This window comes from Euleptes europaea, chromosome 10 (genome assembly GCF_029931775.1).
Source record: "Euleptes europaea isolate rEulEur1 chromosome 10, rEulEur1.hap1, whole genome shotgun sequence".
NCBI lineage: Eukaryota > Metazoa > Chordata > Lepidosauria > Squamata > Sphaerodactylidae > Euleptes > Euleptes europaea.
In genome coordinates, this window is record NC_079321.1 from 21828639 (window position 1) to 21844488 (window position 15850).

At 41.6% G+C, this 15850-nt stretch overlaps 1 protein-coding gene across 1 annotated transcript in view; it reads left to right on the top strand.

Moving 5' to 3' along the window:
- The window catches only part of LOC130483628 (eukaryotic translation initiation factor 5A-1-like), a 74817-nt gene extending 60749 nt beyond the window's left edge, over positions 1–14068 (top strand). Inside the window, exon 2 of the mRNA XM_056856439.1 lies at positions 13522–14068. Within this exon, the coding sequence (XP_056712417.1) occupies positions 13534–13941 (408 nt within the window). The 5' untranslated portion in view covers positions 13522–13533 and the 3' untranslated portion in view covers positions 13942–14068. The remainder of the gene's footprint in view (positions 1–13521) is intronic.
- The last annotated feature ends 1782 nt before the right edge of the window (positions 14069–15850 follow it).

Genomic DNA, 15850 nt, shown 5'->3' on the forward strand with positions numbered 1-15850 from the left:
TTTGTTTGCCACGACCTCCAGGTAGTGGCTAGAGATCTCCTGCTATTACAACTGATCTCCAGGGGAACTTTTACACATGCCAAATAATGCACTTTCAATCCACTTTCAATGCACTTTGAAGCTGGATTTTACTGTGTGAAATGGCAAAATCCACTTGCAAGCGATTGTTGAAGTAGATTGAAAGTGCATTGAAAGTGCATTATTTGGCATGTGTGAAAGTGCCCCAGGTGATAGAGATCAGTCCCCCTGGAGAAAATAGCCACTTTGGCCATTGGACTCTATAGTATTGAAGTCCTTCCTCTCCAAACCCCACCCTCCTCAGGCTCCACCTTCAAAATCTCCCAGTGATTCCCATCCCAGAGCTGGCAACCCTCCAGGGAGGTGTGGCTTTATTCCTGGCTGATGAAATCCCCAGGCATATTCTGGGCCTTAGGGTTGCCAGGTCCCTCTTTGCCACCGGTGGGAGGTTTTTTGGGTGGAGCCTGAAGAGGGTGGGGTTTGGGGAGGGGAGGGGCTTCAATGCCATAGTGTCCAATTGCCAAAGTGTCCATTTTCTCCAGGTGAACTGATCTGTATTGGCTGAAGATCAGTTGTAATAGCAGGAGATCTCCTGCCACCACCTGGAGGTTGGCATCCTTACTGGGCCTGCTGGCCACCTGGTAACAGGCCCAGCTATTAGACATGGCTTGTTAAAGTTGCCATGTGGCTTAACTGGCAGATCCAGCCTTTGGATCGCTGTTTCTGTCCCAGGGCCATCAAGCTACTCCTTGGGGCACAAGTGAAGAGGGGGCAAACAACATCACCGGACCTGCTGGGTGACAAGTACTTGTCCCTCCATCCACCAATCTAGTTAAGGGTGGGGGCAGGTTCCCTGACCCAGACATGAAATATCAAATGGTTGCCTTGGCAACAGAACTTCTTCCAGCAAATGAAAGTGCAAGAATGTCCGTGCACAATTAGCAAACCAGTTTTGGATGCTTGATAAAATGCTGGCTTTATTTTTTTTTAGGTTGAGGCTCCTCAATGGCAATCCAATTACAATTCAGACCGAAAGGAGTCGAGACAAGGTATGCAAGCCCATATTGTAGGCATCCATGACCCAAACTAACATGCAACTCAGAATACTTCACTGCAAACAAAATGAAATTTACAGCACATTCCTGAGCTGCTGGCGTGTGGAGACGGTGGGGAAGAGGCTCGACTGCACCACCTCCTAACCCGTTCCCTGCTCGACGCCAAGATGAAAAAGGCTTTTTTTCGTTTTCAATGGGGCTAAAAGCAGGTGCAGCAACACCATCCCGGCCGCCGGCATCCAGGGCCAAAAGGGAATAGGGAGCTGCCTAATGGCAGCTCCGCCCCCAGGAACGCCCCTCCATGCTGGTGCTGCAAGTTTCTGCCGGGATTTACGTGGCAGGGAGACTGCAGTGGCGGAGGAGCGGCATGCAGCTCCGTGGCGCTCAGGCGCCGACGGAACTGCCCTCACCACCAGCGTAAGTGCCTCAAATCATGGCACAAGACACACTTACGCTGGCGGCGAGGTCACGCCGCCGCCTAAGCCCTATCGGCCCCCAGGCTCAAGAATGCTCTGTTTGTATTCCCATCTATGAGTAATGTAAGAAATACTACGTTATGAGACATATATGTTTTAAGTACTCACAAGAGTAGCAGCATGTTCCTTCTCATTCATCCACTTTCTTCTGTCAGGCCTTCCACTCATCAACAAGCAAGGGTGATGAAATACAATTCCCAGGATGACTCTTTACTTACACCAACCCCAAATATATCTGCCGACTGGCATGTTAGCAATAGGTCTCTTTAGAAAAGAGAGAATTTATTGCGGCAAAATTAATGTTCTGTATCACTCAGCAAACTTCTCGGCGCAGGGGGAAAAAACCACAATCAGATCCTGATTTCCCTTTCCTCCACTAATCACAAAGCAAGACTTTCCTTTGGCACAATTTACTAGGCGTAAATAATGTCAGAGGGGAATAGTGGATAGAGTCTGTTCAGGGCTTGCCATCAGTAAAAACTGAACCAACATAGCTTCCTCACCACCTAGTGGAACGTTTGGCAAAAATATGAGGACTGCCACAAGAAGCGAAAAAACATTATTATCCTGGCAGGCTGGCACTTATCTGACTAGCTGAGAGTGGCATAGATGGGTGTCCCATTCCTCATTTTGTCCTCACAACAATCCTATGAAGTAATTTCAGCTTAGAGTGACAATCCTAAAGTTATGTAGTAAGCTTTGTGATGAGTGAGGATTTGAACCCAGGTCCTCATCCAATACTTTAACAAATATACCACACTGGATCTCAGAACATCTAGATTCAAGTACAGTAACACCTCATGTGTGTAAGGTGCCGTCAAATCACAGCTGATTTATGGCAACCAAGTAGGGTTTCCAATGCAAGAGATTAACAGAGGTGGTTTGCCATTGCCTTCCTCTACATCCAAGTACTAACCAGGGGCAATCCTGTTTAGCTTCTGAGATCTGATGAGATTAGGCTAGCCTGGGCCATCTGGGTCAGGGCCCAGTAGCACTTTAGAGACCAACAATCTTGAAACTACCCTAGTGGAGCTCAGAATGCTCTTATTTTTAGAACTGGTTTTCATATGTAATGCTGAGATGGATTATGCTGTGTCTGCCCACCATCTCAGTTGCTGTTTTTGTCAAAATGGGGTTTAGAAAGATCCTCAATGTTCTCCAAAGATCTGATCCCTGCTTTTTATAAACAAATTCAACTTGTGTCATTCACATATTGTACAGCCTGGACTTAAAGGCATCATTGCAGCTACTCCGGCAACCATCTGAACATAAGAAAAGCCAGGCTGGATCAGACCTAGGTCCATCAAGTCCAGCAGTCTGCTCACACAGTGGCCAACCAGGTGCCTCTAGGAAGCCCACAAACAAGACAACTGCAGCAGCACCACCATCCTGCCTGTGTTTCACAGCACCTAATATATCTGGCACGCTCTTCTGATCCTAGAGAGAATGACTAGATCCTAGAGAGAATGACTAGTAGCCATTTTTACCAGTAGCCATGACAATACCAACCCCAGTTACTTCCTCCCAGACTGCTCCAAGAGGAAGATGTCCTCGCCTTAAACACTAACCGTATAATCCTTTTCCATATTTTTAAGTATAGTTTTTGACAGCTTGGTAGCTGTTGCCAAACTGGGAGTTATGAGACGTTGAAAGCTTTCAATGTTAGCTTTTGAGTTCAGATCCTTGAGCAGCTATGAAATATATTGGGGTAGCACTGGGCGAGTCTTTCACACAATTTCCTTGCTTACCTACCTACTTTGTTTATACTGAGCTTTTCCCTTAGACCCAAAGCGGCTTACATCCGTCCCCTCTCTTCCCCCTTTCTCCTCAGGGTTATTGTGAGGCTAAGCTTCCATACTAAGTTTGTAAGAGGAATGTAAAATGGTCTGGTATCTTGTTTCCCACAACCTCATGGAGAAAGGACACATTTAAAAAATAAGTGTTATCTCTCAGATGTACTTCCAATTAAATATGTTTAGGATCAGGGTGTTCAAGAAGTAAAAAAAAATCTCTCCTGAAAAAACATCAGAAAGAGATAATGTTCTCCTAAACAATATTTTCAGACTACTGTTTCATCTCTGTTTCTGACAGAACGTTTGGGTTGAACAAAACTCTATCTGCATTTTAAATATTCATGGGAATTCATGACTTCTGTGTATTTATACTTTAGTATATTTTATCATTTGAAACATAAGAGGACTTTCAGCCCATTCCTGAAGGGGGGAGGGGTTAGACGGCGGCTGGAGGCGGCGAAACTGTGCTGCCTTCAGAGCGGCTTGCTGCCAGCACAGCAAGTCGTAAAATGACATAAAAATTATTTTTAGCAAAAAAAAAAAAAAAAAAAAAAACATGCAACTCCCCATAGAGTTCCACAGGGCTACACCATGATTTTGCATGCATATCTTACTGCCTGCAATATGGGGCATTTTGGGGCTGAAAGGGGTTAGGAAGCTGCCTAAAGAGTGCTCCTCCCCCAGGAACACCCAGGGGAATGTCTCCCAGGACATATGCCGCTGTGGGGGTGGCACGGGTGCAGGAGACTCACACTTCTGCGCTGAACCCTGGGACCAGCATAAGTCACCGTGTGCAGGCATCCCTGCCAGTTTGCACAGAGCAAGTGGCACAGATGCCAGTGTAGAGGTCACACCGGTTTCTATGTAGCTCCACCCCCCTTCAGGAATGGGCTGTTTGTATCTATTTTTCAACCAAGCAAATAAAATATGGATACAAGTGTTAACCAAATGAACACTGAACTCATCTTTACTACAAAATGCAATCTCAATAATTTTGGGATGAGAAGTTAGCTTCATGTGGCATTTCTCTCTCTCTCTCTCGTATCGGGGACTCTTACCTTGATCCACTTGTCCGAACTTTAATGATTTCAGATTTTAGGGTGGAATGTTGTTAAAAGCTCCCACCTAATTCCTTATTTGAACGTGATTTAGCCAACAGCATATAATGTGCATGGCAGAACCCTAACCAAAATCCCATGAATAATTTAAATGCTGACAGAATTTTGTGAGTGATTGTGGTGTTTTTTTTAAAAATATTTTTATTATATTTTTTAAAATACAAAGAAAAAAGGGGAAATTAGAGAAAGGAAAATAGAATTACATTCACTGTTTTTCACCGGCGCACGGACTGTTTCATCATCTACATAGAATGTCTCTCTAATCTATTAATGGCCTTATTTCCTAAATCTAATACAATTTTCTTATACTACATCAATTCTTGTTCTTAATAACTCTGTCAGTATCTTTCATAAACATCAGTATCTTTCATAAAAAGGCCGCCATCTTTGCATGTGTTCTTCAGTCATCTCTTAATGCAATATGGCCGAAGGTCTTGCCATCATTGCATATTCATGCATTTTTGTAATCCACATCATTAAGTCAGGTGTCTCCTTGTCCTTCCATTTTTGTGCTATTAACAGTCTTGCAGCCATCATTGCATACTGATAAATTTCTTTATACTTTATGGGTATTTGAATTGGAGTTATTCCCAATAAAAAATATTTAGCTTCCAATTGAAAGCTCGTTTTCAGCATCTCTTGTATTTCTTTATGTATGACTTTCCAAAAAGTTTGAATTTTTTTACATGTCCACCATTGATGGAAATATGTTCCTTCTGTTTCTGAACACTTCCAACAGTTAACCTGGTTTTCTTTGTACATCTTCTGCAGGTCTTTCAGAGCATAATGCCCTCTAAAAACATTTTATACCAGTTCTCTCTTACTGCTTGTGATCTTGAGAATTCAATTTTTGTTTTCCACAGTTTCCCCCAAATTTGCATTGGAATCATCTCCCCAAAGTTTTGCATCCACTTCACCATACATGTCTTTACTTGTTCTGATGCTGTGTCTATAGCCAACAATATTTTATATATATTTGACAAAAGGTGGTCCTGATTTTTCATAATCAAAGTTTCAAATTCTGTCCATTTTCTTTGTTTGGATCCTTGTAAATAGTCCTTTCTTAATGCATGAATTATTTGGTGATATGTAAACCAAGAGATTTTTACATTTTTTTCCTGAAGTTCTTGCAATGATTTTATTTGTCCTTCTTAACTAGGTCGTTATAAGTGAGTAACCCATGTTTGATCCTGCTTGCAAAGTCTGTGTATGCTTCAATAGGAGACATCATTTCTGGTGGTGAGGGACTGAGAAATCTTTTAAGTAAATTCCATACCTTCATCATCTGTATTGGTAAATTCTCTATGTTTACATTCTTGAGTTTAGTTACAACTTTTTTGGTCCAAAGTAGTTGATGAAATCCATGTCCAAGATCAGCTTTTTCTAATCTTATCATTCTGTCTTCAGGGCGGATAATCCAGTCTGATAGTGCAGCCAGTGTGGCTGCTTGATGATATAATTTGAAATTTGGTAGATTCAATCCTCCTCTACTTTTCTCGTCTTGTAGCACTGCAAATCTTACTCTGGGTTTCTTAGCATTCCAAATAAATTTATTCATTCTTCTCTGCCATTTAGTAATTATCATTGGGTTTATGTCAATTGGAATTGTTTGAAAAAGAAAATTGAGTCTTGATTGTGGTGTTTTTCAAGAGATCCAAGATACATCCTGGATATAATAGGATGAAATATCCCTATGGGAACCACCACAATGTCCTTATCAGTAAACAAGTAGCATTTGATGAAATACCAATAGGCAATACTCAAATGTGAGCCATAGACAATGCCCTTACAAACAGATCATTACTTGCCCTATTGAGCAAGCAGAATACATACTGAAAAGGACCTAAATGGGATTTACATGAGAGATTATACAGTCAATGAAAGGGGAGTGTCCTGACTCAGTGAAAAGCAATCATTTTGGAAAGTTGTTACATGCATAAATGAATTGGTGGACCATAACCTCCTTGAAATAGAAGATAAAATTCTTATATGAAAATGAGGAACAGATTTCACTTTATTCTAATCTCCTCCCCCTCCTTCTTCCACAGACAATGACCAACTGCAAAGAATCACTTGCAAGAAAGCGTAATGAAAATGCAGTACCTATATTTTGTTTTAGCTCACTATTAAATTGAGACGGTTGTGACATGATCATATGAATCCTCCCTACTCCTAGAAAGTTTACATGACAGTTACAACAGGTCTAGTTCTCTGTCTGCAGGGAACAATGATATATCAGCTTTCTATGTGCGGGAGTTTTGGGGAGAAATATTCAGTTGAATAATTTTGTTTATGTGTTTTTATTGAATTACTTTTATCATTTTAAATGTTCTTTTTAATTGTTCAAATGTTTTAATGTTTTTTATGTTCCTCACTTTGGGGACCCTGATCAGGTGGGAAAGTGGCATAAAAATGTTTTAAATAAAATAAATAAATAATGTGTCCTAGATTCTGAAGTGGAATGGATTCAAGAAGATTGAACTACATGGGCCGCAGAGGTCGAAGAACTAGTTCAATTCCTGTGGCCCTCTGGTCCAGACCTGGATACAGGGCTTGACTGCTCCCCTGCTACATGTTTGACCCCTTCCACCCTTCAGAGGAAAAAAAGGCAAGAGTTATAAAATAGTTTTCAAGACAGTTTTTGTCACTTTGAAACAAAGATCATCTCAGTGGGGATAAGGCTTTGGTCCTCTGCATCTTAGTTTATTCTCATCAGTAAAACGAGCAAAATATACATTTTTATAATAAGCGAGTATTGATTCTGCAGAGGTGCAAACATCAACATTACTGATCTTAGAGATAAAACAGTAGCTAAAGTAAATATTCCTCTCCAGGGATGACAGCACTGATATTCTCAGTGTACAAAGCTGATGATATATACACAGACTTGGAATATTTAATCAGAAGTACCGTACCACCGTCTTTTAATTCTGCAAGCTGCTGGTGAAATCCTGACCTTAGCAATACTCAGTGGATTCAGTACTTTATCATAACACAGATTTTTTTAAAGTTACCATGTAAAGAACTGAAGAATAAAGGGAGGAAATAATTTCTTGTTCTGAGCAAGTTGAGTCAGAAATTTGCATAGAACACGTCCATCTTCTTAACTCTGTCCTAGAGCTGATTTCAAAATTTCACAGAAAAGCTTCCACTTTTAACTAGCTCAAATCAAAGACTGCTCTTCCACACAGTCTTAGGAATCAAATCCTACTGAAATAGAGATTTTGTCGGAGTAAACTAGTTTAGAGAGTCAGACTGGGGGGGGGGGCTTTGTCTAAGCAGAAAATGAAAATTATGACAAACAAGTTATTGAAAATCCAACCTTAAAAAAAAAAATTTAAATCATGAAACAGAGTGAATGGATTTTTAGTTCAGCTTCTCACTTCTGCTTCATTCTTTGAACCTGAACAAAGTGAAGACGAATCACAGCGCTTTAAAGTATATTCTGAGGGTCACGATTTTGTTAGCAGTTCATTCAATTTCCATCAAGCATAACCTGCTAAAGTGAGTGAGCTGCTCAGGATTGTTTGGAGGGGAAATGTTTTTATTCTTACAGCCTGTGAATTGCTCAGAATTCCTAGACTCTTGATCCAGCAGCTGTAAGAGCCGGCAGAGGAGGCAACACAGAGTTCCGTGACATTTCATCAGTCTTATTTCAGTTTTTTAAGTAATTGAACTGTTCTCTGTGGATAGACAGAATCATTACCTTTTAAAATATCCTCTTTATGAATTTTTTTTGTAGACCAATAGTGTTTATTTAATTTTAGTTTATTTCATCTGAAGGCAAAGATAGAAGTAGCTATAGCTGGCCAAATACAATTCTTGGTGTTGACTCTAAAACATGGATGGTAAGTACAAGCAAGTGCCAGCTCTATCAATCTAAAATCTAGTTTATGGAACAGGATTATTTTTAGACCATGCAATTGGGGCCAGCTCAGCTGGCATCATGCAACCTAGCCAGAGTTATCATGGGGACAGACTGCCAGGGGGAAAGAGGGAAAACTGCTGACAGGGAGAAGATAAATGTAGTGTGGCCTGTATGTGGGAAGGAGATAAGGAAGCAGGGAAAGGAGAGAGGATAAGGGGGTGCTTTCAGGGAAGTGAAAGAGGAAATAGTGGAGAGGGGGAAATGAGACGGCCTTCACAAGTCCTTGTGGGTCCCCTGCACATATTAAATATAATTTGCAAGACATTGGTACCAAATCCTTTCAACTATATAATTATGGAGAGAACTAATCAGGTGAACTGTCATCTTGCTTGTCTTCTGTTAAAGAGAGAAATAGGGGAGCACTTCATCCTGTGAAGAGCATCCTCAGATGGAACCAGATTTTATGATGGATTGTACATGCAAATAGTTGTTTAACAAGCAAGTTATCTAGAAAGTTTCGCCCAGCAGTTAGCTTTTGTTTATTCATTTCCTTCATTTACAGCACATTCCTGACTTCTGAGGATGAAAGTCCTCAGGAGGCCAGGAAGGGGCTGTGCCGGCATTGAACCCCCAATGCTGGTGTCCGGGCTACTTACGCCACCATCAGTGGCCCCAATGCCGATGGGGAGGCCCGGACGCTGGTCTCCCGGTGCTGCTGTGGCAGTGCCACCCTGGGATGCCAATGGGGCCTTCCACCGGCATCCCACCGGTGTAAAGTCCTGCACCGGCATTCTAGTGGGCGTTCTGGCATCCATGGGGACATTAGTGGAAGAAAAAAAGGAGGGGAATAAAACCCAACCTAAAAACAAAAGCTGTGTACGCAAGGTTGGGTGAAAAGAAAATATATATAAGTCTATGTATAAATACTGAAAGTATAATTTATTAGAAGTGCTATGTAAAAGTTAAAATTATTTAAAAGCATTAAAATAGCACAATGGCATTTCCTGAGGCTGATAACTGTAACCACATACCAAATGCGTTTCGGCCTTTGGGACCTTCATCAGTGGTTAATTAAAACCCTTTGTTAAGCCTGCTTTACTAGGTTGATACTTGCACACATAGTATAGGAGAGACTTATACTAACCAGTATTACAACAAGAACGTATTATACCAGATGTTTGAGTAGTTGGGAATAGAATTTACAACATATACACATGCCTGGTTGGGTTTGAACTGTTTGTATTTGCATTCATTAATGTATTTCTGTAAATGTGTGCAGGCTTAACAAAGGGTTTTAATTAACCACTGATGAAGGCCCCATAGGCCAAAACGCGTTTGGTATGTGGTTACAGTTATCAACCTCAGGAAATGCCATTGTGCTATTTTAATGCTTTTAAATAATTTTAACTTTTACATAGCGCTTCTAATAAATTATACTTTCAGTATTTATACATAGACTTATATATATTTTCTTTTCACCCAACCTTGGGTACCCATCCATGGGGACATTCCCAGGGCATGCTGGGGGGAGGAGCTGCCTAAAGGCAGCTGTCCCCTTTCAGCCCGGCATGCCGGCGGCGAGAACGGTGGTGCTGCGCCTGCTTTTTAGCATGCACGGCCTCGCTGTTCTCTATTGGGGGAAAAGCCCCATTTAAAATTTTAAAAGCCTGTAAAAGGGTTTTTTGTTTTTTTTTGAGCTTTTGGCAGCTGGGAAACAGGCTAGGAGGCACCGCAGTGGTGCATCCTCCCCGCCATTCCCGGCCACCTACAGCTCAGGAATGGGCTGTTATACCTGGGCTTTTGCCCCAATGGTGACCCAAAGTTCCTTACATCATTCTCCTCTCCACCATTTTATTCTTGTAACAACCCTGTGAGGTAGATTAGGTCTAAAGTGTCTGACTGGCCTAGGGTCACCCAGCAAGATTCCATGGCAGAGTGGGAATTCGAACCTGCGTCCCCCCCAAACTCTAGTCCGACACTCTAATTAATATACTGTGCTGGCTCTGTATTGAAGACTAGTGAGTGATTGGTCTGAAACATAGGAGACTACTGTTAAATCACTCTCTAACCTTCTATTCTCACTAGTGTATAAATATGAATGTAATCACGTTGAGGGAAGCACCAGGTGGCATTGCTGTAAACCACACTACAACGTATACTACTGTTCATCAGATTATATTTCCTGTGGATTGTCTACTGAAATGTTCTTGTTTGCAATCAAAATGCACATATATAAAAGTGCCAGCTCACTGACTGATCCTTTGGGGATCCTGTATGCATGATGGTTGAACGAGTGCCCCCCTCACTGTCCCCATAGAATAGCGTGTAATGCCAGATATCATGCATATACATATATCACCAAACATATGCATGTGGAATGTACATGGATACTATCCATACATATACATATGTGGGCCATTCCCCCAACCCACATTCCAGGACCCCCAATCTCTGAATACGTGGGCCTGTCCAAAATGTTATAGGAGTCTAAGATTTTGGATGGCAGGCAGCACACTTAACCACTCCCCTCCTCCCCCCGGCCAAGAATGATAAAACAAAGCTCTGGATACTTATAACACTATACAGGCACACAATGATCATATTCATAGGATTGCTAGTATTAATACCATTACTGTTGTTTGGTACAATACTTATTCCTCAGGCTTGGCAGAAAGAATTCCTGAAATGTGCATTTCTGAATTTTTTTAAAAATGTAATTTTGCTGGCCGAAAAATAGCATTTCTGGTAACTTTGCTCATTATAAACTGCCAGATGAGAAGGGAGGCACATTTTATTAGTGGTTGCCCAGCTAATTGTATCACTTTTGGCAGGATTTGCAGAGGAAAGTAAATTACTTTGGACTACAAAAGATGATACTTCTATCTGGGGAGGGGGTAGTTGTTTTTAGAAAGGCAGAGGAAAATGACTTGGGGGGGAAATGGATTTTACTGCCATATTCTTATCAATATGAAATTGGAAAGAGTACAACTGCAGGCTATATAACAAAATAACTTGCAAACCAGAGAAATCAACCAGAGTTTATTTATCTACTACATTTAAACCCCACCTTTCCCACCAATGGGGACCCAAAGTGGATTACATCGGTCTACAACCACCCTGTAAGGTAGGCTAGGCTGGAAGTGTGTTACAGACATTGGGAGCAGTTTAAGCAGGTCTACTTAAAAAGTAAGTCCCATTCTATTCAGTGGGGCTTATTCCCAGGATAGTGTTTTTAGAGTTGATCTGACGCATCTTAAAAAATAAAGCCACAGTCCAAAGGACACTTTTCTGGGAGTACTCTCCACTGAATAAAATGGAACTAGTTTCTGAATAAACACATTTAGGATTGCTGCTCAAGTATTGGAAACCTACATAATTAGTAGAGTTGCCAACCAGCTGGAGATCTCCTGCTATTACAACTGATCTCCAGCCGATAGAGTTCAGTTCACCTGGAGAAAATGGCCACTGTGGCAATTGGACTCTATGGCATTGAAGTTCCTCCCCTTCCCAAACCCTGTCCTCCTCAGGCTCCACCCCAAAAACCTCCCACCGGTGGTGAAGATGGACCTGGCAACCCTAATGATTAGAGTCTATTCTTTTTGAACATCAGTCACAGCCCCTGCAAAAAATGAATTTCTTTCCCACCTAAACATATTTGCATTTTTATTTTTTCTCCCCTCATAAGGATACTGATGATTATTTGTACCATTCCAAGCTTATTAATAAGGATGATCATCTGCAAACGCACATACACATTGCTTGATACAAATAATGGCTGAAAATTAGTCACCCAAAAGAATATGGAGTTGAGCAGCTAACTTTTAATCTTTAAAATGATTGCTGGTCTATTAGGCTGTGTTATGATTCAGTTTTATATACACGTAATGGTCTAATTTATAACCTTCAACTTAGATCAAACATCTTTTTTAATTGGCCTTAATAAAAACAGAACTGCAGTAATCTGATTAAAAAGAAATAAAGAGGAAATAAAACCAATGGTTATATCTTACTATCCCAGGAAAGACAACAATTAAGATTTGAGCTGTGAAAGACCAGTAGGTTAAATGGTGCTACCTCTAGTACTCAACAGGGTTATTATCTTATTTGGAAGGAAATAAAATAAAAAAAAATCTGTGCTTGCTCAGCCATGGCTGAGGACCTGACTGGATGGGTACAAAGCTGGGAAGCAGAAAAGATGGCTCAAGAGATGACTCAGGTGAGACTTCAGAGGTGGAGAGGTGTCAGTGGTGGAGATGCTACAGTGAGGAAGCTAGGCACCATTCACTGCATCGAAATTTCAGACTTCAGGCTTGATACTGCATCGTGAAATACAGAAGAATAACTAGATGCCACAATGTCTAAAAGTAAAGTTGAGAACCTTCTTATAAGCAACAACAAAAGGGGGGGGGGACCTTAATCCTTAAAAAAAACTAGAATAAGATACCCAAAAGGTAAGGATAAGGTACCCAATATGCCCAAACAATATTGTCACACTGTTGTAATTTTGGGTTTTTATGTTTATTTGGCATGTTCAGCACAGATACATAGAGGCTAGAACAGGGCTACATACAAGTTACGCTGAGAGCCAACATGGTGTAGTGGTTAAGAGCAGTGGTTTGGAGCGGTGGAGTCTGATCTGGAAAACCGGATTTCATTTTTGAAGGCTGTCTCTATGGTTAAATCCATAGAAGACTCATTCCAAGGGAAGGGGGCTCAGGGGCCTCATTCCAACAGCATTTACAGCCCTATCCATGCAGTGTATGGAATGCTGGGATGATCAGCTCCATGTAGAACATAGGACAATTCATGACAAGCATTATTTTAGGAAGGAGAAATACAAGTGGTCCCCAAAGCAGAAAAAAAAAACTGTTTCATTTAATTGATATCAGTGAGGCTTTGATTAGCAGTGTTTGATGGCCCTAACTTTCTTTGGATTGGAGACTTTTAATGGACTTGTAGAAGATCAAAGCCACCAGGAAATGATGCTAAGTGTTGTTATTTGGCTTCACTGGAAAACAGCCCACAGTAGGAGAGGTGTGACTTTTCTCCTGTGAGCATAATCTTTGAAGCCCTAGACATAATAGGTTGCAGCAGGCAGCGGCGGTTGAGCTCACGGCAGTTTCCATAACATCTGATCCACCATGGCTGATCCACCATGACCTAGACTTCGAGACCGGAGATGCCGGCACCTACGCCACCTTCCCCATGCAGTGCTCCGCTCTCCGCAAAAACGGCTTTGTGGTTCTCAAAGGGCGCCCCTGCAAGATTGTGGAGATGTCCACCTCCAAGACCGGCAAGCACAGGCATGCCAAAGTGCATCTTGTTGGCATAGACATCTTCACCGGGAAGAAATATGAAGATATCTGCCCTTCAACCCACCACATGGATGTGCCCAATATTAAGAGAAATGACTTCCAGCTTATTGGGATCCAGGATGGGTACCTCTCCCTGCTTCAGGACAGTGGAGAAGTGCGGGAGGACCTGCGTCTTCCTGAGGGAGACCTGGGCAAGGAGACTGAACAGAAGTATGACTGTGGCGAAGAGATTCTGATCACCATGCTGTCCGCAATGACTGAGGAAGCTGCTGTTGCTATTAAGGCCATGGGTAAATAAAGGAACCACAGGGCAGCAGCAGCTCCACCTTGTTATGAACCAGAGAGGATCGCAACCCTCAGACTGGCTCGATTTGGCTCCAAACCACCCAAATCTTTTTTCTCTCTCCCTTTCCTTTAAAAAGCAAAATCTCCCCCACCCCTTTTGAATTAAACAAGAGAAAAAAAGAAGAAAAAAGAAGAAGCCCTAGACATAATACGAGGTTATAATGTAAGTGAATAAATTCAGCACATTATATTATCTATGATGCAAGGAGTAAAAACTTATAAAGGAATGTTAGAGAGAAACACGGGTACATTAGTATCTATATCATTTATGCCACCCAGACTATAATTTCAGAATATACTCATATTTAGAGTTGAGGTGAATTAATCCAAGTTTGCTCGGAATTGTCAACTAGAATCCAAACCCTATCCCAAGCTCAAAATTCCTTATAAAGGAATTCTGTAGCGTTAGTTTTTCTTCCCCCTCCTATACTTGTACACTCAAAGGGATATCAGCTGCTGCTGTTACTTCAGTGTAAGTAGGATTACCAGCCTCCAGGTGGGGTCTAGAGTTCTGCTGGAATTACAACTGATTTCCAGACAACAGAGATCAGTTCCCCTGGAGAAAATGTCAGCTTCGGATGGCAGAGTCAATGCTATGGGTGGGTAACTAGGAAGGTTGACAAAAGGCCTAATAATGGAATGGCTATTAATGGGTTACAGATGATAAATTATCCAAAACTTTAATACATCACAAATAGTTTTTTAAAAACCACAGATTCTAGGTGAGATCTCTCCCCAAATTTGCTTTTTCACAGGCATCACCCCAAATCTCCAGGAATTTCCCAGAAACGAGATAGCAACTGTAATTGTAAGGTTGGTATAGATCGGGGAGGGGGCAAGGAGGGCAGCTGGCGCCCCTGTGGCATGCAGAAAGGGCAGCAGTTACAGCCCTGCTATTGACCAGCTGTGGTTGGCCACTGTGCACGCACATCAGTAGTGGCTACCAGACAAGCTGCCATACTCAATGCCACCACCATGAACTATTCAAAGTGTTTTTTTGTGGGGCCGTTGTCAAAATGATCGTGAGAGGTTCAACTTGACACAAAATGGACATTGCAAAACAAAAAAAAACACGCACAAGAATGTTCGAATGTAGATTGTATTTTTCTTTTCTTTTTTGTAATTTTCTGAGCATCCCTGATTGTAATCTTTACAGTGACTTGGTATGGTAGATTAACAGTATTATTTTCAGAGGCCTGATTCCCTGAGTCCAAGAAGAGGATCAGAAATGTCTTGACTAAATAAATAAGAAGGGGTGTTGGTGGAGAGAAGAAAAGAGGGGCTTGCCCAAGTTCACCTAACAAATTCATTGGTGAGACAAGATGAGAGTCTCTCTGAATAGGGTCATGCAAACAAAACAAAAATTGGTAAATTTCAGATATATATATATATATTTTTGTAAACCTTGAATAAGTCAAATGCCCATACCGGTAAATATGGGTATTCGGCTTATTTCCAGGTTTACTGAAAAAATTCAGGCCCATTATAGTCTATGGGGATTTTTCAAAGCTCCTGTGGGGGCATTTTTGGAGGTAGAGTCAACAAATTTGCAGTGTGGATGCAGGGGGCATTTTTGGAGGTAGAGTCAACAAATTTGCAGTGTGGATGCAAGGGACTCTCCTTAGACAGACACTGAAGTTTGGTGAACTTTGGGACAGGGGGTCCAATTTTATGGGCTAGCAAAGGGGTTGCTCCCAACCTCTAGGCATTTGCGAGCCGAGCTGTCCACCAGTTTTCAGGTTCAGAAGTTCAGCATTGCCGAGGACTGGTGGAAAGAGCCAATTGGCAGGCTAGCACCTCAAAGTCTGGGGGCTCCGTTTGTATTTGGAGTGCATAGCATGATGTCCATGCAAATTAGCTTC